The following is a 25,695-nucleotide window of genomic DNA, read 5'->3' on the forward strand; positions in this document are numbered from 1 at the left end:
TTGATTTCCGTTTCGTTACACCAAGAGATCTCTAACAAGGAAAATGATCATTGCCGAATCATTTTATTGGGGATCCGAGAAATCCAGTAATCATGACCGTTTATCGTATATCGTGCAGTTAAAAATTATTTAAAATTTAAAATTTAAAATTAAATATAAATAATACCTAACAAAAACTGACCGTACGATGTACGATGAAGGTAAATGATCACAGAATCCTTTTCCCTCTAACACCAAACTCATCACAGCGATGATGCTTCTCCAGGTCCCACCCCGCCTGTTGTTTGGTGATCACGGAAGCAGCAGATCATCAGCTTCTCTGTCTGCATTAGCGCGACGTCGTATGTGTTTGTTAACGGTCATCATACAGATATTCCGCGTGCCAGAACAAGGTAACGAGAGTCAGAGACTTCAACGGCTACAAGTTTTGCTTTGTTTTCACCCGAGACTTTTCGACGTCGTTTTGTCATCATTTTCAACGCCGTAAAATTGGAGATGGAATTTCAGTGTATTTACAAGGGTACCCCACCTTATGCCCCCATCAAGAACAAGGTTCCTTTCATGCTAAAGCTGTCCCAATAATTTCCATTCCAACTGTATGTTGTGGCTTTTTAGCTAATAATTATGTAAATTGTCACATGGTATTATAGTATTATGGTTTTAGATTTGATTATCGCCAAAGCCAAATTTGAATTATAATATTGCTAATCTATAGTGAGGTTTAACCCACTCCTCGTCCCTAGTTAGAGAATATCGTTTGTTAAAAAAGAATTATGTAAATTGCAAAATATAAAATGGGCAAGTTTTACCAAAATTAAAAAACTATAACAAAGGGAGAGAGAAGGAAGTTTGATGGAGGCAAGCCACAAAGTGCTTTCTTTTGCTAACAAAATTTTGATAAAAAGAGCGTAAAGTTCAAGATTATTACAACTTTTCAATATGTCTTTTTTTCTTCATCTTTTTTGGTTAAAGGCTTCCAGCCTAAGGAAAGTTTAAAGTGCTACAAATTGTTTATGCAGTGGGGATTACACTATAATTCTACTGGTATAAAAATACATAAATATCCAATATCATATATATTTTGATTTTATAGCTCATGTCAATACAATGAAATATAAAAGCAGGATGGGTCGCTACAAGTAGTGACCTATCTCAGTTATAAATGTCCTCTACAAAATAATCAATACCCGTAGTTGCATCAGCTAAGAAATCCACTTAGCTAAAAATATACAGCTCCCAAAAATATGTGTAAAAGAGAATGCGATCCATCTTATGTCTTCAATAATTGTCGTCAGCCTCCAAGAGACTAATTGTGGGTCTGTGTGTGTGACTGATCGTCCCCATGTTCGTACTTGGAAGTGATCATCTCTAGGCCAGTTGTTAGTAGTGATGTGCTGCCCTTTTTTCTTCTTTTATTTTACATCGTGTATGAATGATTTATCAACAGTTAATGCATGTGGAATTTTACCCAAGCAAACAAATCCCAGTAGTGGCATGTACTGTTAATTTATGTGCAACGAAGGGCAGTTTGTGTTGCCCAAATCGAACTTGATTCTCCTTTTTCTACTTGCTTTAACTATAAAGAAGCTCACCAACATCGAACCCTCAGAAAAGTACCAACTCTTTACTCCAATGGCAAATCCCACCTCCCTCCTCCTCTCTCTCACCACTCTCCTCTCTCTCCTCCTCCCTTCTCTCTCATCCAAACTCACCATCCCTCTCTCCCCATTCCCCAAACCACCGTCCACCGATCTACTCCAATCCCTCAACTTCCATGCCACCGCCTCCGTCTCCCGAGCCCACCACATCAAAAACCCCAAAAAATCCTCCCACCATTCTCCCTCCACCCAAGTCCCCCTCTTCCCCCACAGCTACGGCGGCTACTCCGTCTCCCTCCGCTTCGGCACGCCGCCACAAACCTCCTCTTTCATCATGGACACCGGCAGCAGCCTCGTTTGGTTCCCCTGCACCAAACGCTACACCTGCTCCAAATGCCAGTTCCCAAACATCGACCCCTCAAAAATTCCAACTTTCATCCCCAAACTCTCCTCCTCCTCCAAAATCGTCGGCTGCAAAAACCCCAAATGCGCTTGGATTTTCGGCCCCGAAATCCAATCCAAATGCCCGAATTGCAACGACCCAACTAGCCAAAACTGCTCCCAAGCCTGCCCAACGTACATAGTCCAGTACGGTTTGGGCACAACAGCTGGGATTTTACTTTCCGAGTCACTTAATTTTCCCGAGAAAATTGTCCCTGATTTTCTCGTCGGCTGCTCCTTCCTCTCCATCCGCCAGCCAGCCGGAATCGCCGGATTCGGCCGCGGACCGCAATCCCTTCCTGCCCAAATGGGGCTTTCCAAATTCTCTTACTGCTTAGTCTCCCACAAATTCGACGACACCCCACAAAGCAGTGACCTTGTTCTGTACACTGGCAGCGGTAGCTCCGACGAACCCATTTCTTCAGCCCGAAAAAACGAAACGAAAGCTCAGAGCTCGATCTACACGCCGTTTCAGAAAAACCCAGGTTCTCCAAACTCTGCATTTCGCGAGTACTACTATATCATGCTCAGAAAAATCATCGTGGGCAAGAAGCACGTCAATATTCCGTACAAGTTTCTCGTCCCCGGAGCCGACAGCAATGGCGGGACGATCGTGGATTCCGGATCGACCTTCACGTTCATGGAGAAGCCTGTTTTCGAAGCCGTTGCGAAAGAGTTTGAGTTACAGATGGCGAATTACACGAGAGCTAAGGACTTGGAAAACAGGACGGGATTGAGTCCCTGTTTTGATATTTCAAAGGAGGAGAAATTGGAGTTTCCGGAATTGGTTTTCCAGTTCAAAGGGGGTGCTAAGATGGAGCTGCCATTGGCGAACTATTTCTCGCTGGTTTCGAGCTCCGGCGTTGTGTGTTTGACGATTGTTTCAGATGAAATTGTTGGTCCAGGGGGCAATGGTGGACCTGCGATTATTCTGGGGAACTATCAGCAGCAGAATTTCTTCGTGGAGTATGATTTGGAACGTGAGAGGTTTGGGTTCCGGAAACAGAGTTGTAAATGATGAGGCCCCGTCATATTAAAACGACTTACTTGGAACGGATTCAACGCTAGCTATTCTGACATCCATGTCATTGTGACGTTCCGGTCCATATAAGTTGATCTCGCATTGCAGAGAAAAGAAAATAAGAAGCGCAAAACAAGTCTTTGGGCAGTGACTTGAAACGATGATGACAAGTTGTGTAGATTTAAGGGAGGTTAATTATTGTGAGTTTTTATAGATTAGTGATAATTTTTCATGCTGGGGAAGAAGTTTCGATTTGTTTTGCTAATTGAATTATTCAAAGTATGAATATGTATTAATTTATTTAATCAATCTGCATTAGTGACAACTCACTTTGTACTATTTGGAAGGCAGACTTTGCCTTCCCCACTTTTTTTATGGAACCCTTCTTCTATGAGATGTTCTATATGATTTACGTAACGGTGTTAGATCATGTTATAGATGTTGCGTTTGTATTTCTTTTTTTTACGTTGTATTTATTTTAGTAATATCTCTACTAAATTTAAATCTAAGATAAATTCTGAAGTTATATTCATGTTAAATTATGCTTTGTATAGTTTGAGGAGGATGAATCTCTAGTTTTTTAATTTTTCAGAAAAATGTCCCATAAAAGTTCCTTTTTACAGTTAAACATAACATAACTAGATTTTTTTTTAAAGTAGATGAATTTTTAACAATTTTTTGACAAATAATAGGATAGTTATATTAAAAGAGAGAGAGATTCAAATTTAGGTGCAAAGTTTGAAGCTTATTGTTCTAGCCGACTTGAATATACCCAAATCTGCGATAGTACGAAAAAAAATTAAGAAATACGCATTACTTTTCCTTTTCCTCATGGAAACAAAGACCCTTGTTGATTTTGATAGAGATAGTTTAGTGATTGATTTTAATAGCCGTTGTTAAATAACCATTAATGGGAATTTTCCTTTAATAGTATACAAAAGTACACCTTGTAATGCTATTTTCATTTAGCAGTCAATATTTTAGTAGCATCTATTTTCGCTGAAGTTTTGTGAGGAAAAAAATTATGATAATTATAGATGCAATAATATATTGGTCATATTATTCCTGCTTTTTTTAATAAAAAAAAACATGTAACTTGAATTTATCATAATTTTAGTTTACATTCTCAACTCATAATTGTAAATAAAATCGTAGAAGTGGTGGTTTAATGAAGTTTGAGAAAAAAGAAAAGGTAATGAAATTATAGATGATATTATTATGATTTATGATGCTTTATTTTTGTCAAGTATAACTAGAAGTTACAGTGACCTCTACTAAAAAAAATTTCTAACTCCGTCCATAGCTGGTGGGTTCATTGTACTGATAAATTCGCCACTTCAAACTTCATTACATTAAGCTACAAAACCCTAATTAGGATCAAAGAAGAAGGATGTGTCAAACTTCATTATATTAAGCTACAAAACCCTAATTAGGATCAAAGAAGAAGGACGTGTAATTATGCTAAGCTAGACAAGTAGATTGGCACATGTTTGGTGGCTCCCTAGATCACCGGCAGATGAAACCTTTTATCTCAGCTCCACAGTTGGCAAATCTGCTGTCATCTTTTAGGTGAGAGTTTTAAAGTTAATCAGCTGCATACATATATGAGCACCGCCCACCACATTTGTGAAAGTCACATGTAGGATGTAACTAAAACATTAACTTTATTAGTTGAACAAATATATATATATATATATATATATATATATATATATATATATATATTACCCTAAGTTAGATTTTATTGATAATTCAATTAGGAGTTTAAATCTTCTGCATTTATTTTGTGTGTTACCTTTATTGACACGTGTTCATAAACTTAATCCTAGCTCTGTTGTGTATAAACTTAAGATGTGTCAATCAATGATAGATGCTACAAGGAGGTCACACACAAAATGAATGTACAAGATTTGAACTCCCCGATTAGGTAAAGGGGGATGAATTGAGATATTTTATATGATACTCTCAACTATGTTTGGTTAAGGGACTTTCAAGGTCTTGATGAACTTTTATGCTATATCGTTAAAAAGACACTATAAGAAAAAACTAACAATATGAACTGCTCAAACACTACAAAATGCAACATAAGATACTTAAATTGTACTATGATTCTAGACTATCGATCAGATTGCTTCTTTATATTTTGGTGCGGCGTCTAAATTCACAATCTATCAATGTAAGTGTGTGTTGCACCAACTTTAAAATCTTTCCCACATAAAACATACATATACAGTTGTATATTGCACAGATAATTCATGTGCAAGCATTTGATGATTTCAGCCTTTGAGGTCCCCAAAAATAACCAGGCCAGGGTGGAACCCCATACTGGTTTATTAGGCTTAACTCCTCAAGGAAGAAAACAGATGGATCATGAATGGAGAAGTAGCTTAGGACCACAACAATTCGAGGAAGCTGAGCAGAGTGGGTCAAATTATTGTTTGATATATGAGGAGGATGATCGTAGCCATCTATTTCTCATCCACCGCATGTCCTTAGGGCTGGAAGTTTTTACAGTAATACGTCTGTATATGATTACAGCTCATATGGTAAAAGTCAGATTTTATGACATTTCTCATATGATTTCTTCCACCGTTTTGGTGGGTAGTCTTTTTCTCAAGTGCTAATAAGAACACTGCACCAATTGGATGAAGGCGAATGGATGTTATAAACTTACAAGTGATAGCGCTTTTGGAAAATTTTGAAACTAGGTTTTTGAAGACTTCCAAACTTTTTTTTTTTTTTTTGTAGATTCTTAAAATATCATTAGATCATAGTATAGAGAATAAAAGTCTAATGGGTGCAAAACTTGGCTAGCTTTTTTTCACACACCTATTTTTTTTCCATCTGCACATTTTTATTTATTTATTTTTCTATTGATTCTCTTCTGACTTGTTCAGCCTAATGGTAAAAAAATAAATAAGAGTTTGCAGGGAGAAAAAAGTGTGTGTGAATCGTTTTCCTTAAAACTTTCTCTTGATTTTATAAAAATTGCAAAATGCAGCTGGCTAGACACACAAGCAATAAAGAAAGATTTCCTTGGCGTGATTTCAAGGAAAGAGTGTTGTGAACCTAGTGGTGCAATGCTCATGTCATAAGGTTAAAACCTTATTCATATGGGGAGGGTCCTACTTCAGCTAATAGAATACATAAAATTAAAGCAGAGAAAAATTCCCATCCCATATAAAAATACCTAAGTGTTGTGAAATGGGTGTGAATGCCTACATAAAACAATATGCGACTAAGGATGAAAGATGGAAGAATAAGAGTAAAAAATGCATGGCTTAAATAGTAGAAGTTTGGTTTTTACTATTTTAGTGTGTAAAATTTCTACATGCATTAAAAGAGATATCGGGTGAAAACCTCTATAAATAGAGTTATCATACTATTGCAACAACAAAGATCAAAGCAGAGTGTAATAATACGAGTTTCCCGCTCCTCTCTTCTTATATTTTCACTTCCCTTGTCTGACATAAGTAAAGAAAATAAATAAGGTGATACATTGATCTTGTTTCTGTTCAATATCTAGCAAACTTTTTCTCTCATTGCGTCTTTTTATAACCAAAATAAAAAAGTAAGTCCCGTAGGGATACAAAAATTAGGTTTCTTCAACTTGTCGTGGAGGATAAGTGAGATATTTGAAGATTGAAAGACATCCATGTGATTCAATAAGAACAAAAGAAATGAGTCACCAAAGGGCCTTCGGTTTTCTTTTGGAATCTCTATTCACCGGCCATTATTTTCCAAAGAAAGTGTTATGTGGGCCTGCTTTATTCCTGCTTAGTGGTAATTGGTATGTTCACTTTTTTCATGTCATGAAAAGAAGGTTTGATATTAAGTCTTTTCTTGTCGCATTAGTCAAACTATACATAATATGATATCCTCCATAACCAAACCACTCTGATTTTAAACTGGATATGTTTGACGTTTTATGTCGGCTGATCGATTCACGCATGCATTGAATAATGTAGCATGTAAAATCAAAACATTTAACTCAAAACTAATGTAATAAGTAATAAAAGACACGATCATGCGTACAACATACATTGTGAAGTAAAAAATAATTTCAAAAATTTCAGAGACGACCAATGAATTTTTTTTTTTTGAAGAAGAAGACAAGAATGCTCTCGTTAAATGCAGTGCCCTCAAATATTCTCACTTGCAGTCCAACATCCCTGAAGGTTCTACGACACAATCAAGCTCGCCTACTCATGGTAAGGAGGAAAATCAACTCAAACAAGTAAAGAATCCTCGTCATATCCAATTAAGGATACTTACAAGAACATCCCAAGATATTATCTAATAATTAATATCTTTTGATTATTCTTTTCTTATCCATCTTACAGATGACACGCTTTGGCCAATGGGATGCCGTCTTGTGTAGGACAAAACCCTTGCCACATTCCTATAAATATCTCATCTCCATCAATTTTTGGTAAGTTTTTTGTTACGCACTTAAGCCCTAAATTGAAGACGATGGAAATTTACTACCACATACATTATATTCTATGTACAATACCTTCCCAATGTGAAATAATACTCTCAGTTACATGCTTGTCAACGGCACAGTATCTCCCAGAAAGTTAGTTCTTGGACAAAAAAGTTTACTTCTAAACGGCTCGTGATGTACAAGAGAACAAACTAACTAGGCATATACAGTTCCTTACAATTTTGTCGCGTGATATATTGGGACCCCGATGCTGCAAGTTTCAGTGATTGTTTAGATAAGTTGGAGCTACATATAAGGTAAAACTCACAGAAATATCATAGAAGTTATATATACAAACTTCCAAGTTAATTTACCCATATTAGTAGCTTCAGTTTTCAGCGTGGTGAGAAATTAACTACTTTATGTTAGTAGAAGTTGTAAACTCATTTTTCACTCATAATATACATCATGCGTGAATTAGTAATGTCACACGGCGAAGTTGTAGTGTTATGCTAAATATTGAGATACTTTGGATGCGGTCCCTAATCCTTAACATTTTTTGATTAAAACCTTAATGTTATTCAAAGTTTGATCAAAATCCCTTGACTTTGTACACCTCATTATATTACTATTAATATTTATATTTTTATAGTTTTGACATTAATTGTTTGATATTTTATGAGATTTATAATCCTATAAATTTAAAATCCCTCATTATAATACTATTAGAAACGGTTACAATAAAAGAATTCAAACATTTTGATTGAATAAATGGATAAAACTATGTAAAAATAATAAATAATAAATGGCAAAAGAATGTATCCATAGTGTTAAAAAAATGGGTACATTTTACAAAAAAATTGGTACATTTCACATATGTACATTAATAAAGAAGAATGGGTACATTATAAATAAATTAGAGTACATATAAAAGATTAAAAAATTATGAGTACAAATTAATTTAAAAAAAATATAGGCCCTAAAAGAAATTAATACATGGGTACAAAATAAAACTAAAAAGAAAATACTACAAATTTAAAAAAAATGTTGCAAATTAAAAGTGGGTACAAACTAAAAAATATAAATATATGATGCAAAGTTTAGGCATAAAACATAAATATACCATATGTAATTTTTCTATCATTGATTAAATATACAATGTCACGTGACGGTATACACATGGGACAAATACAAATAAAACTTTAAAAAAATATGGGCACAAAAAGAAACTAATATATGGGTACAAATTAAAAATGAAAAGAAAATCGGTACAAATTAAAAATAGGTACAAACTAAAAATAAAAATATATGATAAAAAATTTAGCCATAAATATAAACATACTAATTGTAACATTTTTAACACTAAAGGAATATATTTAAAAATAAAAATATTTTATTATTCAAATAATTAATGATGTTATTAATACCCAATGACCTTAATAAAAAATAAAATATGAATAGGATTTTAATCAAAGGAGTAACAAAAATAAGGATGTGAATCTAATTTCTCTTATTTTTTTCTACTTGGGATGGAACTGCGTGCCCGACATAATTTTACATTTTTGCATAAACTTTTTGACCAGATAGAATAAAAAAGATCTTGACCCTCCATTGTTCGATGCATGCCGTACACCATAACATACTAGAGTAACTAGAGTTTTCGCGTTTCATTTATATATATTGGTTGATAATTTCATATACAAGCTGACAATGAACGGATTGATAAAGAAGGTCAAAAGCCAGAAAATTAGCAAAGCTTATGTAAACCTAAATGTCGTGTGGGAAATCATGAAAATGATGGCGAACGTTGACCATCTTATCTTTTACTTAATCAAGGTGATTGAGTAGGTTTTATGCTCTTCATGGATATTTGGCATAATCTAACAAAAGGAAATGCCCATTCTAATTAGGAGGCAGATTCTTTGCCTTCCCACTTCCCGTGTCCTCCCGTACTCTTCTGTTTGTATGGTTACGATTAAGCCACGTCAACATTTTATATTACTATTACCTTTTGTCTTATTATCTCTATAAAAATAATAATATAAAATATTGACGTGACTTAACCGTGACCATACAAAATAGGAAGGCATGAGAAGTGGGAGGGCAGAGAATCTGCCTCCTTCTAATTATTAGGCCTCATTTATGCTCTCTTAATTAAAGGAAATAACACTTTAATGTTATACCGACATCACATTTTCCAATTCTTATATGCTCTCTATAGTAGTTGAACTCGTATTAGTGCAACGCCTAATTTTTCTCGAAAATTATGTGATGTTAGCTCGCGTTCCTATCAAGCTTCACTTTGTGCATGATAGCGGTGTTATTGACGGAGGAAATCACTCACTAGTGCATGTTAACCAAGGTGCACGTTGCTAAGTCAATTCATGCTTCGACGTATTCTTGATTGTAGCCTAAATATTTTATTTAGTTAGCTCCATAATAAATAGATAAATTGAGGAAATAGATTTTCCACCGACAAAAATGGCAACATAACAAATCTGACCATAGCTAGAGACAACCCCTTTCGAACCACACTAATCGGCCTTTTATGGTCTAATTTGGACTGAGTGATTTCCAAGTAATATGTAAGCTACATTACTAAGAAACGCATAACAATAGATTAACGAGATTTGAATAAGTCAATGCAAAGCATCGAGGGAGATTTATAAATAACTATGTGAAATGACTCATTTGCCCCTTGTATTTTTTTTGTTTTTAATTCTTATAAAAACAGTCATTTTATTCCTTCGTTTATTGGCTTTTTGATGTTCACTAATACATTTTCAATCTCTCTATCTAATATCTAGTAATGCATATTTCTTCTTAATTTAACCTAAATCTCTTTATACTTAAAAAATCCCTTATCCAGACACTCTCCTCAAAGAAAAGAAAAAAACTTTTTTTAGGTGAGACTGAAAGCATGAACTCAATGGGTCATTCCAATTCACAAGCCAAGCTAAATGTTAAGATCCAAGTCCAAGACTCTCCCAAATGAAAGGGTCAGGATAAAACAAAGCCCATTGGGATCCCGGCCAGGCCGGGAACGTTTTTGATCCCATGAACAACCAATGCACAATTCCAGAAAATCGATTAAGGTGGCAAGAGGGATCGAGCCAGAGCGGATCGAATGCGTCTTCTGGTTTGATCGATCATCGAACGTCATTGTTCAAAAATGGAAGTTGATCATACGGACATAAGGATGTTGATGCTTGCATGGAAGATGAATTAAACAAGGCAGGGATACTTAAACCCTAGAAGATTGGCGAGAAGGATTTAAAACCCTAAGGGTAAACAAAGTAGATAACTTAAACAAGGCACTTGCAGAGCTAGATATAGAGGTCAGAGGGGAACCATCAGACTTCATGGATTTCTGTCGTATGCGTTCAAATATTGTTTGACGGAGGAGGAAACAGAAAGGCATAGATATAGACATGATATTTGAGTTGTTAGATACTGTTTTGGGATGTGAATATCCAACGCAGGTTGAGTTATTTACTCAGTATCTGAAGATTCAGAGTGATTACAAAGTCTTAACCATGGGTCCGTGGATGTCCTTTTACTGGTTCTACGATTCGATGAGTTTTCAAGATCCTAGTAAATACAAGCTTGAACTTGCATGGCCCTTGATCGTTGACGACTTTGTTGAATGGATACGAGAAAAACAGACCCAAAGCTAGCTGATTGTTTTCGGACACGATCCACCACTAACATCCCCGATGGTTTTGGAGGAAGGTTGGACAACACAATCGAATCAAATGGCCTCAGGTATTTTTTTTCTTCCTTTTCTTGCAACTATGAAAAGCTTCCTCAAAGTGCTCTCTTTTGTATTTGTATGTTTGTGATATGAATTTGGTTCAAAAAATTGGTACGAGTTATTTTTTTGGGCCCACTAAGCGTTTGATATGAGCTTATTTTTATTCAATTTTTTTATGTAGTTCAATATGACTAAGCACGAGCCAACTTAATAGAATAATGCCGAGATATGCCTAATAAGCATTATATCAAACATTTGGTGGGCACAAAAGAATCCGTATCAACTAAGAATCCGTATCAACTATTAGGAGGGTCCTGAAGCACCTTCACATGTGTGTTTTCACGCCTCTGAGTGGTCCTGGTACCACCTTGGTTCAATGTATAACGGATATTGACCTCACGTCCACCACTTATTTGAACTTTGAAATTTTCTAAACCGAATTAAATCGTTTAACATCAATAACCAAAATCCGTAGGAATATTTGAATTTGATGTAATCTATCTCTAAATATAATGCTAAAAAGTATTCTTAACCACTTTTCAATTTACGGGATATAATTACTTAGATACATGTAAGATCTATAAAATGAACTTAGTCAGTTTATTTATGCTACTAATTTGAGACCTAAAACGAACCAATTTGAACCCTTATGTTTTAGGCTGTGCGATAATAGGATTCGAAACCTAAACCAAACCAACTAGAGACTCAACTTGGAAAACAATTTATATTAATCGAGTTCACCGTTAATGTGCCAAAAAATTTATAATTTTATAAATCGCTAATAATAGAATGCCAGAAGTTTGTTTTGGTGTCTTAAGGCTTCACCAAAAAAAACTGGACACAAAAGCCCTTGAAACAAAAAAAATTAAAACTGAAGTAAATTATGAAACTAAATGTTTCATGGGCATTTGTGTAAATAAAACAGAAAAAAATTGACAAAAAAAAAAGAAAAAAAAAAGAATTTCAAACGTGGGGAAAGGCTGGAGAATAATTAGAGTTTGCCATGGTGTTGGATACATAATCTTCAACCGCCGCCGCTTCGCTCCTGCGCCCGCGCCGCGGCTTTCTCGAAATCGTCGCTGGATTAGCACGGTCAGTTTTCAAACTCACTAATTCGCAGCGGAAACCAACCCACCCACCCACGTGTATCTTCTATTCCCCCATTTTCTGAACAAACTTCTTCCTCACACAAACCTCTGTAACCTGCCACAATTCCAAGTCCAACCCTTTTCTTTCTGTTTCTGACCGCTGCCTACCACTCCGTATTCTCTGTTCTTCTTTCCCTACTCTTTCTCTATAGGTTTCAGTTTCACCCATTTGCATGCTAAGAATCTACACAAATTGGTAAGACAATCACTTGCACCCTCCCACAATTCCACGTATAACTCTTTTCTTTCTGTTTTCTAACCGCTGCCTATCACTCCATATTCTCTGTTCTTCTTTCCCTACTATTTCTCTACATGTTTCAGTTTCACCCATTTGCATGCTAAGAATCTACACAAATCGGTAAGAAAATCACTCGCATATATACATGGAAGTATATTAGCACATTCTGTGAAGATTTTTGATATTTTTCTTACATTTTCCTGCATTTTTTTTTTCAATTTTCCCTCATTTTATGATGCCAATAATTAGACAATTAATAATAAAATTTAAAGAACAAACAATGACGTTAGAGGCTAAGGCATACATTTTCGCCGGATCTTGCCTATTAGGTGTTTGTGAAATCAAGGTTTGGACTACTAGACAGCACGCCGCCTTCGGTTTGAGGTATGGAAGTCTCTAGCTTGCAATCTGGAGCTCCTCCTCCTTCTCCATTTCCACTTCGGCCTCTTCACTAATCTCATGATTAAATCCTAAATGTAACAACCCATGTATCTACAGGAGGGCGTTTGAAATTCTTTCAAGTAGAAAGAACTGCTGTGAAATTCTTCCAGTTTTGGTAAGGCACTACAATCCTACTTCCGCTCTTCCACTGCCTTCTAGGTATTTTCTCTTCATTATTTCTTGATTTGTACTCTTTCCAACTTATATTTGTTCCTTTGTTTTTTTCCCCAATTTATATGTTGCGGTGGAAGAGCAGAAGTCCTTCAGTTTCCTTTTTCTGTCGGGGTTTGTGATGATTGCTAATAAAAAAAATTCGAGTCCTTAATTCAAGTCCTTCAGTTTTCTTTTTTATGCAGTCTCTCTCTCTCTCTGTATGTCTGTCCATCTTTTTTCTTTGTTTTTTTTATAGCAACATCTGCAGATCTTCTACAGGCTTTCGAATTTTGGATTATATGTTGTTTTACTCTATGAATTATGGGGTAAAAAGGACACACCTTTAACAATTTTGTGATTGAATTTTTATTGTAGTGGGACAACTATATCACATGCTTGCATCCCAATCTCTCCAATCACAAATGTTTTCTTTCTCTTTGGGTAAATATAAATCTAAATTTACCTTTTCAGTTTTTAAGTTTTTTTTTTCCATCCATCTTTTAGGTGATGAATTTGATGCACTCTACTGCATCTTTCATGATGTATATATGAGTTTGTATTTAGTATTTCTAAGTCAATTTTAGTTTTTTAAACTTCTTTCTTTGAAATTTTCATTGTGCGTTTTAAAATTTTGGTCAGATTATGAGTTTCAATTTTGATTATCTTAATGTGCTATGTAAATTAAAAAAAATTTTGTTTTCATTCTCAGGATATTTACAAGAATACCCATAAAAAATGGAAAAGGAACCACCTATTGATACGATCCCAAACAGACGTGTCTCTATTTTTACACCTGGTTGGGAGATATCTGTCGGAGTAAAAGCTACTGATCTAAGCCAACTGATTCTCAAAGAGTAGAAAAAGAAGAAGCATGAGCAGTATGTATTCTAAATTCTTTATTAAATTTGTTACAAGAAATTCTAACATTATATATACCTTCAATATATAGGTGGCGCATGAAAAAGGTTGTAGAAGAATTAAAATCTTCAACAACTCCTCGCATCATACAAATTTGGAATAAAGTCCAACACCATTTTTTACCTATTTATTTTTAATGGCATTCTCTATATCATTCTACAAATTAATTATCTCAAATTATAAAATTAAAAAAAAAATTACAAATTAATTATCTCGAATTATAAAAAAAAACAATTTATGGGTGCAGGAAAAAGATTAATGGTGACCAAACAACTTTTCTAAATACAGTAAGTATTCTCTTATTTTCATACGGAAGTATACTGTAAATTCAAATTGCATGCAATTTTCAAATATAAATAAAATTGCATTTTTTTGTCATTTTTATAAGCATCACACCCGTCTCAAAGTACAAAGGTCGAAGTACAAGATTAAAGTAACATTTCTTACTATTTAATTTTGTAAACATGATTACAATTTGTTACCTCAAACTTGACAAATTATTTATCTTTCAGTATTTTAAAAGTAACTGGAGTAAAAGTATTTCCGTGAGAAAATTGTCAAAGTTAAAGGTATTTAGGTTGAATTGATTACAACCTTTATATTTGGGATTGTGCATTATAGTTAGACTTCTTATTTTATCATCATTTCTTGCAGATTAACCATGAAAATCTAAAGCATCAAGTGCAAGCAAATGGGTGGCAAGCATGGCTTTGATTTCACACGTAGACACTATGTTTACATATGTACATGTTGTCCATATTTTGATTTGCTTCATATATTAGGAGTTCATCCCTAGCTAGCCTATAACTTTGACTGAAAACTTATGAATATGAAATTTTTAATTTAAGGACTTGGGTAGATATTTGACATTTTGCATGAGAGAGAGAGGGAGAAATTTATTATGTTCTCCATTTTGTGTTTTTCCTTTTATTTCACTTATTGGGTCCAACCTTCATGTTGTTCATACCGTAATAATCAGCAAGCAAAAAAAAAAAAAGTGGAATGGTTAGTGTGCAATTCATAAATTTCATTTTTTCTATACAATGGACGGGTGCAAAAAATACTAAGTTAGATGATTGAAAATAATAAGAAATTGTTGTGATGGACACACATCCACAATTTATAAAATAGTCACTTAAGAAATGTAATAATATCTAAAACAACACATCTTTGGGACGCGTAGCGTCCGTGATGCCTCTCGCACGCACGTGCAGAGAGGCTACATTGTAGGACTGAAGCGTCACGTAATAGTTGTACTCAAAAGTGATTCCACATAATTTGGCGCGTTGCATTGATTTGAGAACACGTGGTAAAGCAAAAAGTGGAAAACGCATAGCGAAAGGAATATGAAAGGAACGTTGAATTTAGTTCGGTTTGTGCCCACCAACCAAACAGCCAACGAGAAAAAACTTCCCTTCCCTTCGTACCAAGCCGTCTTCAATTTGATCGCTCAGGTCAGTCAGCCTTGTCGCCGCCGTCGTCACCACCATGTGGCGCTCTCTCTGGCGCTCCATCGACCGCTTCTCGCTCCAGTACTTCAAGTAAGTTCCCCGTTTTTCTCTCTCCAAATTTTCAACTTCTACATTCACTCCCAGTTTCGTAAATTAGGGTTCTACACTACTCGTTAGACTAGTTCCTCATTTATTTTAAACAATTGTGAGCAACCGAAATAGTCGATTTTGGGTATTTTAATTCAACTTCCCTGAAAGTATATGGAAAACGAATTTTGGATATGGTTGTAGTTTGATTTACATTTGAAGGTATAGGGAATAGAGAGTGTTGGGTGAATTTTAATATAGATACTTGTCCTGTAACCGGATTCAGAACTCGATTTTTGGGAATGTGGAGGTAATGCCTACATTGTATCAATTTATAGATTGAGGGCTTACAGAGTGGTGGGTGAATTTTAGTTACTTGTTCGGTTGCCAATTTGAAAACCTTATTTCTCGAAAAGTGGAGGTAATGGGTAACAATGTCTGCTGTGCATCTACTATTTAGTAGTGGACTGAAGTTTTGTCCTAAGAGTGTATCTCATTGTTTCGTAGGCATCCTCATCATCATAATCGTCATCAAGTATTTTTACTAATACTTCTTTTTATGCTGTTATCGAAATAGGTATGTAATCAATGAACTGCGGAAGATCAAAGTTGTGGACGGGCATAACAGGGTAACTTGTTTGACTTTCCTCTTGTTTCATTCAGTTTAATATGCCTCACCTTCCCCTCATGTGACTCTCTACCAGGAACTAGTCATAGATTTATTACAGTCCATAGTGGAGCTAGTTACTTATGGCGATAGACAAGACCCATCGATTTTCGAGTATGAACTGTTGTTCATGGTAAAGCTTCTATATTGGTACGCCTTTTATTTTCTTGTTCATATTTTAATTGTTACTTTTAACTTATATGCAGATATTTTATGGAATACCAAGTTTTATCAGAATTTGTTCGTGTGCTAAAGATCAGTAGAAATTCAAGAATTGAGGCACCGTTGCTTCAGTACCTGAGTATAATGATTCAAAACATGAATAGTGACATTTCAATTTGTAAGATTCTAAATGCAGTTAATCAATATCTAAGATTAGTCCTCCAATTTTTAGGTTACCAAAGATTTGGTAGCTGCAACCATGGTGGAAATCAGTTCCAAACATGCCTTCTCCTGAATTTCTATTTTTATTTTTCATTAATTGTGCCATTGTTAAGCTTATTGCTTGTACTTATTGGTGATCTGTTGATGGTTTTTTTGATGCAGATTATTGTTTTAGCAATGACTACATCAACAATATTATAGGACACAAGTTTGAATTTGGAGGAGATCTAGCGTTATATTATGTTTCCTTTTTGAGGTCTCTCTCTCTCTCTCTCTCTCTACATTCACGTTCAATACATGCATACATACATATACATACACATACATACATACATACATACATACATATATACATACATATATACATACATACATATACATATATATAACTCTTATTTGCTAAAGCAGTTGTGATGCAGTTTTAGCTTGATTTTGTCATTACTTGTGAAGTTTATTATTCTCCTGATTCCCCCGTCTCTCTCTACTCAGAGCAGTGGGCAATAAATTAAACAAAGATACACTTTGCCTTCTTCTGAAGGTTCACGGGGTAAGTTAAAGTTTATTGTGTACATTTTTGGTACAAGTCATGATTTACTTGATAGATGCAGTTCTGTCTGCAGTGGCAGTCGAAATCGTATTTGTATCCTGCGTACCATTGGTAATGGATGTGAAAACATTGTTTAAAGTACACTTTCAGTGGGTTCCTACTATTTAAGAAACAAAAAAAGTTTTGGCCTCAGGGTTGAGCCTGTTAGACTAGAGCATGCAGATGGCTTCGTGTGTTCTATGTTCTCCAAGTGGTTTCTGGCAGGGCCATCAAGGCTTAGGCCAGTCCTTGTCAGCATTTCTGATTGTCTTGTGTGGACCCTGGGGAACTGTAACGCCTTTCCTCTTTTCGAGGCATCTTATCCGTTCTTTTCATCATCATCTAGGCTTGCATAATCTATTTTAAATTTTTTAGTTTATTTATTTATTTATAATTTATGTTGTTTTTATAAGGGGAGAAGCAATAATGAGTTACAAGAAATGACAGTCACTGTTTCATACCGTGATCAATAATTAAAGGATGGTCTCTACTTTATTGCTGCATTTATTTAGCTTAAGTGTGCATGCCTAGATGCATGGCCCCTAATTAATTTTTTCGTGTCCATGTCTCCCTCCAATTGCAGGATGCTGTAGCGTCATTTCCCCTGTATGAAGAGGCTCTCAAATTTGCCCACCATGGGGATAAGATGATTCAGACAGCTATTCGTGCATTAAATCTCAGTATATATAATGGTATGCTGCTATTATCTTTCTTTTTTCTTCCCTTTCTAATCTGCTAACAGAAGAGACTCATGAGATTTTGGGTTGTAGTTACATTTTCCGTAATTGGAAACAGTATTTTTTTTGGTCGTGCAGCTAGTGATGATATGGTTTATCAATATATAACAACTCCTCCAGTCTCAAGGTATTTCTCAGATATGGTTTCAAGCTTAAGCAAGAAGTTCTTTCATCTAGATGCCCTTGTCCACGATGCAGAGTATGTGTACTTCAATTTGGTAAAATGAGATTTAGGTACTATGCATCTGGAAGGCTGAATGGTTAATTATTGATGCAGGATGCGTACACGTCAAAAGAAAGAAGAAATACTTTTGGAAACTGATAAGATAGTCGATGATCTGTATTACTTGAAGGACATACTTGGTATTGGCGAGTCTCGTTTGAGTAGAGCAGTTACTGAAAATCTTCTCAGAATATTAATCGTTCCCATATTACTCCCATTACTGCAGATGGGGCAGAGTAATGTAAGATGTTCTTCCTTGTATCTGCTTCATTCGCTTTCTTATCAGCATGAGAAATACTTTTTGTTGGTAGATAGTTCCTATTGGAAAACCTAGAATTGCGTATGTCCACATTACATTTTGGGAAATAATTTCTGCACATCCTTTTTTGTCTCATGCACACACCACTTTTTGAAACCACTTAACAAATGTATCACAAAAAACAATGGTCAAGCATTGCTAATTCAATGTTAAGCTGCATTTGTTGTACTGTACATGCTACATAGTACTATGATATACTTTTTCTATATGCTGTATTCATTCAGCATTTCATTTATGATTCAGGGCTCAAATCTGTCTGCAGTTACGTCTTTCTATACTATTTCTTGTCTTCTTCAAGTCATTGGTGGAAAAGGCATATTCAACTTTGTCGCCGAAGTTATTTTATATCCTCATATGACCTCAAGTGTGAGAGATGCTGTTCAAAGGGACTCAACTGAGAGCGATGGTCATGCTAAATCTATATTGAGTGAAATGGGAATAGTATCTTCTAGTCATGAGACTGAAGGAGCAGAAAATAATAGCCTCCTTACTGATACTGTCTCTATCAAAAGGTTGTTACTTTTCTGTTTTAGTTCGTATAACCTCCTTTCCAGAAAGAGAGAGTAAAGAAATGAGAGAAACGTAGTTTCTTTCTCAATATTTTGGGCAGTGGTGCTGGAATACTAAGACTAAAAAATCAATCTGTTCACATTTCACTAAATTAGTTAAATGGTCAATTAATGTTCTTTTATATCAAAGAGTGATGACAATTGATAATTATTTCATACATTTTGATGTATTATGAAATTTTTTCCTGATGCAGGAGTGGAATACTAGCACATATTTTCTCCGAGAATCATAGTCTATTGCTAGCATCACTATTCTTGTTGTTTATTTTAGCAGAAACAAAAGGTACTAATTTAGAATCTGCTGTTGTACAGAAGACATAACTTCAACGCATCGGTCTGATAGCCGCTTTGAAATTGACTGAGTTTGTTCATATCTTTAATTTGTCTTTTCATTGATGCAGATCTTCATCCTTTGCTGGCTCAAATGACTGGATTAAGTGGAATGCAATATATGATTGTGAGTTAATAACTTCAATTTTTCAATGTGCGCTTTATATATTCTGTAATTTCCAGCTGGTAATAAGTGAGTACTGAGTTTACTGACTAATAAAACAAAGTTACTGTATATTAGTTTTATGCATGATGGTGATTTATGCTTATTCTGCGTATTATGTATTTTCCGTTGCATTCAAAGACCTTTACATTGAATTTCATTTTCAATTTTTGAAACTTCTGTGTTAACAACCATTTCTCCATTTAATGCATACATTTCTTGGCATTTTTGTTGAATGTTCTGCATTTGCTAGTTTTGTATATGCAATTTGAATATTCATTTTACTTTATTCCACCGTTTTGAAACACTTTGGAAATATATTGACAAATTTCCATTTCATATCTTGACAGGATGTGGATGGTAGTATTGGAAATCTCCTATGGAAACATATGGATGTGGTACAGTGACTTTTTATTAATTATTGTTTATTTAAATATATATCTTCACTTATTGGTCATTTTAGGTCAGCAGTTTGACTATTTAAAATTTTACCCTTGTGGCTTTCAGTGTCGTGATGAACTGAATTTTCATTTTACAGATTTTAAATGCATTATTGAAGGTTTTAGCAAGTCAACCACCTTACTCTATACTAATACAATGGCATACAGGGTGGTTCTTGCGGAAGCTTTTGATTTGTCAAGGAAAAGGGCTTAGTGATCATAATTTCCAGCTATTCAATGTAAGGATTCAACTGATTTGGTAGAAGCACTTGTATATTATTCTACACTCGTGTCAGAAATCATGCCAAAATGAAATGGATAATTATTCGTATTTTCTTGGTAAGACTGGAAACGACTGGTAAGTGGTTGAGCTTTCTAAAGAAGGAATAGTACCACATCAACCCTTCGAGGGCCTAGCTTTGGTAGAACACTGTATGGTGGGAACCGTGGGATTCTATATATTCAAAGTAAAAAGTTGATAGATGGTAAAATTGGGGTTACAGATAGATAGGTCTGTTAGTTTAAAATTCAAAATTGCTGTATAGGACTGTAAGAAGACATATAATGATGATTGCCTATTAGAATTGTTATGTAGCTAATAAATGTAAGTGTAAATGGAGTTTGAAGAACACTGTCTGACCTTTCTGAGGTAAGAGTAAAAAGCAAGCTCTGAAGTGCACATTTACTATTTCGTATGATCTAGTAGTATATTATGTGGTGTAGTGTAAATGTGTCTCATACTTTCTAAAGTTTTATATTTTCTAGTTTGTGTGGACAGACCTCATATCAGCAGTCCCGTGAATGTCTTCAGAAAGAACTTGATGGATGCTGGTTTGATCATATACCAGAGGCTTTCAGAAATGAATGGGCAAACTGTAAAGCAGGTAGGCTGGGGGAGGGGGGATATGGTTTCTTCTTGGGATGGTGATAGTTTAGTTCCATTGTTCCCAAAAGATTAAGCTGTTAGGATGTAGACCAACATTATTTCATATTATACCATCTCCCCCTACTGAAACCTACATGGAGTCCAATAGAATCAGTGAACTTGCAGTTGCAGGGGTTTGCACTCAAGATCTTGTTATATTTCCATAATATTTTTTTTATTGTTTCAATACTATTGACAAAAGCTAAAACTGTTAAGATTAGGCTAAAAATCGTTTTATACTCTAAAAAAATCTCTAACATGTGTGGAGATCATTATAAGTTTAGAGGTTGAAATAGCCGGATTTGAACTGAGGATCTCTCACTCTCATATCATGTGAAGTTTTAGTGGTTTCTCAATGTTCCCAATAGTTGTTAGGATGTGAGTTGGTTTCTAACATAGGAAAAAAAATTACATTACCTATTTGATATGGAAGATGGAACTACTTAGTAAATTCAGTTTATCTATTTTCGAACATACAGCTCTTCAGGAAGCATCCCAATGTAAAGATCCTTTTTTTGTTCTTGAGCTTGATGTTAGCCAACAAACTACTGATGGTACATCTTTTCTCTGTATTATTGAAAAAATTTGTTTATGGATTGTACTTCTCTTGTCGGAAAGCTTCAGAAAGGGTTTAGAGAGAAATAAATTTATGTGCATATTGCAGGTGATGCAACTTCATACTGTGCTTGGCAGAGGATGGTTGACAATGTGAAGGTAAATGCCATCATTAGTATCAGTTTTTAACATCTCTTCTAATGTTGTACTAGTAGTCTCTCTTTCTCTCTCTCGGCTGGTCTTCCTTGATTGACCACTTCTAGTTTTTATGTTGATATTTCATTGAAGGTTCCCTTGGTTTACTTTTAGGTTTTTATTCTCCATCTTCAACTTAAATCAACAATTTCCAAAGGAGAATTGCTTGAAGAGCCCTTGCTGGACAGCAGTGCAATTGCTGATTCTAGTAATACGCATGCTTCAAATGGTGCGTCTGCAAGCTTTGGGTCGGAGGTTGGTTTAGGTGGGTATTATCCAGTAAAAGTTGAATATTTCCAGGATCTCTCTCTCTCAATGTGTGTGTGTGTGTGTGTTTTGAATTCTTACTTCCCACAACTTTCTGCAGGATCTGGAATTTCATGTAGAATTTCATTTTCCAAAGCTGGAATCAGGGATATCTACCTGATACCTGTGGCAAAGAAAACATCTGGAAAAGTGATTCTTGCAGAGAAGCATCCTTTCCGCAGTCAACGAGGAATTGTACTTGCTATTGCACCATTGGCTGGTTTAATTGTAAGTTAAAAAAATAGACATATGCTTTGCTTCTAGTCCTGGCTAGTTTCATGTATCGGCATTAAGTCAACTCTAAAATTCTAGATTTTAGTGTGAGAGGTCAATTAAACTGATTTAGTTATGATACTCACATTGATCAATTGTGTCAACTAGGCTTATGGGTATGGCCAGTTTTCTTGGTGGGTCTTGCGCCATTGTAGATTAGAGTCCAATTGCGTATTGAAAAATTCTTGTTTATGACAACAGGCTTGAAATAGAGTTCTACAAATGTGCCTTGTCTATCTTATAGGAAATAAGTTTTTCGAGTTTCATATTGAACAAAAGACAATGTAGTAATACGAAGAAGCTGACAGTCGCAAAATTGGGGTGAAATATGGAAAAAGAAGTGATAGTAAAATTGACAACGTAGTGTTAGGGGAGCTTGAAATTCTTTTGATTTTTGTAGATCTTCTTTCTTTTTTCTCTGTCATTATTTTTCTACATAGTTAATATGGTTTCTCACTTGAAACAGCCAAAAATAGATGAGGATCACCCGACATGGTTGCATCTTCAGATAAGAGAGTTTGAACCAAAACTCTACAAAAGTAGAGTTAGAGGCCATCGTTCGGGGAAGTCCAATCATGTGGCTGATGGGAGATGGACACTTGGTTTTCCAAATGCCAAAGCTTGCGAAGCTGCTCGATTGTCAATACTTGAGGAAACCAGGAAGCAAAGATCCTCTGTCGAGAGTGTACTTGCTCCTCTCCTGCAGAATAGTTGTCTCGGAAATTTATCAGAGAGCGAAGATGAGTGAAGCTGTTATTTGCGTCGTTGTAAGTTAGCTTGCCAACAATCTCAGTTGAGTTCTGTGTCTTTCTTCTCTCCTTTTTCTTTCAAATTTTGTTACTGTCACCTAAAGGGGTTGTACTCACAGTAGTCGTTTATAATATTAGATCAGTACTGATCACCAAATGTGTTGGCAATTAAGGGCTTCGTTGTATTAATTTTCTCAATAATAATGTTAATAAGATTTGGATTTTCTAACTTTAGTACGAGAGCACTTAAGAGCTAAAATGACTTTCAAATAACCAAAAGCACTTTATGTTTCGATCCATTCCGATATCATCGTCAGCCGGGATGGTTAAGAACTTAATCTTGTAGGCAAGAGGCTATCGGACACCGCCGATTATCTTCGTTCTTCCATGGCAATGCGCACAATGAACCTTTTAGGCACGATTGTTAACTTTCTGGTTTTTTTCATCGTCATTCTAAACACAAATTTTCTAATTGATTCTTAAACAATTCGTTTGGTGATCTTTTCTAATCGATACTTAATGATTCGAGCCTTCCTCTTAAACCCAATAGCCACTACATCTCAGGTTCAAACCCTTTCCCCTCCTCTAATAGTAGTTTAGAGTAGAAACATCATTTTGAGCTTGAGACATTTTCTAAAATTGGGACGAGAATTAGCACTATTAAACCAAGAGCTGGTTAACGGGGTTAACTTTTCACTTTATGGTGAAATGAAAGGGCTTTGGCAAAGTAACTTGCTCTAGTTGAATGCAGCCTTAGCTAATCAGAATACCTTTAGCAAAAACCCAAATGTACATAATTGCTGCAATCAAATGCAGGAAAAGCCGTGCTTTTAGTGATCAGAACTCAATTGGACACCACTTATCCGAAGCACATTAGTGCACCAAAAGCTCGTGCTTTGATGCTTGTACTTCTGTGCGGTTCTTGTTCTTTCACAGTAAAAAAACTGATCAGCAACCTGCAGCTGAGTACGTACAGCACAACCATCTGCAAGTTGAAGCACGAGCGTTCATCATATAGCTTGCAGCTGCAAAGTGCAACATGATCCTAATTAATTGTAGCAAAACGGAATAGGTATACCACCATTGTAGAGACAATGTATTCACTGTATACAAAGCTGGCAGCTGATGAAGTAGGCATATGTCTAATATCTAGTTATATTACCTCATGATTCATGGTGAATTTGATGCCGCCTTGTAAGTGTAAATAACGAAAGATTTAACTAGTTTAATTAATAAATTGGAGCAATTTAGATACCAATAGGGAAAAAGTAATGGAAACTTTCGGGAAAAGGAGTGTGTGGTTCGTAATTCCATCGCCTTTACACTAACAAGGCTGTCATGTCAAAATTTGAGCAACTTTTTCTCATTTCCCTACCTTTAAAGTCGACGGGCCGTCCAGAGCCTCCCTCCATATACTGCTATATACTGTATATATATATGCACTACTCTCTTTCTCTCTCTCTCTCCTGGTTTGCTGCTCTCGTCACTTGGATATTGCTTTCTCCCACATGGCCAAGTATAGGGCAAAGGTGCTCCTATTTGAAGCTCAAAAGCATAAAATGAGCGGCCCTTTTGAGTAGATAATGCCATATTTTACTTTTAATATGGCTTTATGAGAGAGTGCTTTACTTTAAGCAAAAGAAGAGCTAGAACAAGAAAAAATTTAATTAAATATTACCAACTGTCTGAATGCATTTGTGTTCCCTGAACATATATATCAAAGCAGTTGATTGTGAAAGAAGAGAAAAGATCACAAAACCCTAATTTAAGCTTTCACTTTGACACAAATCTCATGGCGTCCATACACAGATTAACAACTAGTACTTCTACAGTTATATGGACATGGCTTTTCCTTTTCTTTTCTTTTCTTTCCTTATTTCTTTTTTTCTTTAAACCAGGTTAACCGTTACTAGTGTTTGGGAGGAGAGAGAGATAGAGAGAGACCGAGTTAGGGTGTATACTAAGTAATCGTAGATATTCCTCATCTCATTCAAACGCTCCTTTTTGTAGCAATGCAGAGTGCTTGTGTTCAAATATTTGGTGGCTTTCCTTTTCTGTCTTTTTAGGCCAAGAAAGATAGAAGAAACTTTTTGACTGGGGAAAGAATAAGCTAAAGAATAAATAGTCGGAAGTTTTGGATTATCTATACCTGTATAAGCATTGTTTGGGTCCCTACCTCCCATATCATACAAACCCCATAGCATATATTTTTATGAGAAATTCTACGATCTCCTTTAAGAACAAGGTTATTGGAATCTTTTGTTTTAACAAAATTACATTAAAATCGTCGATGTTTATAGTCCAATACACAATAATTGTGAGGTTATAAAATGATGTTGTTTATTACACTATCAACATTGATTATTACATCATGAGCATCTTGTTATAATATGTAAGTTACTATTAGCGAACGTCATGAAATTATCCATTATTGTTATTATATTTGCAAGTTCTTTTTAAATATCGATTCAAATGATTAATTGGTAAATAGTTAACTCGTTCATTCTTTGAATTTACTTGTTAGCTATAAAACTATTTTTTGGGGGAAGTAAAAACATTGATTTATCAATAACCTAAGTAAAGGTAGAAGATGATTGA

The 25,695-nt window shown here is 35.2% G+C and overlaps 2 protein-coding genes and 1 pseudogene across 9 annotated transcripts; all 3 read left to right on the forward strand.

Moving 5' to 3' along the window:
- Positions 1-1,540: 1,540 nt before the first annotated feature.
- LOC103449523 (probable aspartyl protease At4g16563) lies at positions 1,541-3,385 on the forward strand. The gene has a single exon (XM_008388848.4). It carries the CDS (start codon positions 1,633-1,635, stop codon positions 3,055-3,057), a length of 1,425 nt encoding a protein of 474 aa, XP_008387070.2. The 5' UTR covers positions 1,541-1,632; the 3' UTR covers positions 3,058-3,385.
- A 7,158-nt stretch (positions 3,386-10,543) lies between these two features.
- On the forward strand, positions 10,544-11,163 carry LOC103449554 (uncharacterized; annotated as a pseudogene).
- Positions 11,164-15,479: 4,316 nt separating this feature from the next.
- On the forward strand, positions 15,480-23,331 carry LOC103449524 (protein TRANSPARENT TESTA 9-like). 8 transcript variants are annotated; one of them, XM_008388849.4, is made up of 20 exons: positions 15,485-15,679; positions 16,254-16,305; positions 16,381-16,457; positions 16,550-16,683; positions 16,890-16,983; positions 17,217-17,274; positions 17,897-18,005; positions 18,129-18,249; positions 18,328-18,514; positions 18,836-19,104; positions 19,356-19,444; positions 19,563-19,618; positions 20,005-20,052; positions 20,193-20,333; positions 20,873-20,978; positions 21,499-21,573; positions 21,684-21,733; positions 21,884-22,034; positions 22,137-22,303; positions 22,815-23,331. In XM_008388849.4, exons 1-20 carry the CDS (start codon positions 15,627-15,629, stop codon positions 23,094-23,096), a joined length of 2,319 nt encoding a protein of 772 aa, XP_008387071.2. In that variant the 5' UTR covers positions 15,485-15,626; the 3' UTR covers positions 23,097-23,331. The 8 variants fall into 8 exon arrangements, with proteins under 8 accessions (XP_017192087.2, XP_070665751.1, XP_008387071.2 ...); XM_070809649.1 differs by having other exon boundaries at positions 16,550-16,644; XM_029090404.2 differs by having other exon boundaries at positions 15,515-15,679; positions 16,381-16,476.
- The last annotated feature ends 2,364 nt before the right edge of the window (positions 23,332-25,695 follow it).

Source organism: Malus domestica, chromosome 12, assembly GCF_042453785.1.
Source record: "Malus domestica chromosome 12, GDT2T_hap1".
NCBI classification, from domain to species: Eukaryota; Viridiplantae; Streptophyta; class Magnoliopsida; order Rosales; family Rosaceae; genus Malus; species Malus domestica.

Coding starts and splice junctions, on each gene's coding strand:
- LOC103449523 (XM_008388848.4), top strand. CDS start 1,633: ATGGCAAATCCCACCTCCCTCCTCCTCTCTCTCACCACTCTCCTCTCT.
- LOC103449524 (XM_008388849.4), top strand. CDS start 15,627: ATGTGGCGCTCTCTCTGGCGCTCCATCGACCGCTTCTCGCTCCAGTAC. Junction 18,515..18,835: donor TGCAGATGGGGCAGAGTAAT/GTAAGATGTTCT, acceptor TTTATGATTCAG/GGCTCAAATCTGTCTGCAGT. Junction 20,979..21,498: donor ATGGGCAAACTGTAAAGCAG/GTAGGCTGGGGG, acceptor TCGAACATACAG/CTCTTCAGGAAGCATCCCAA.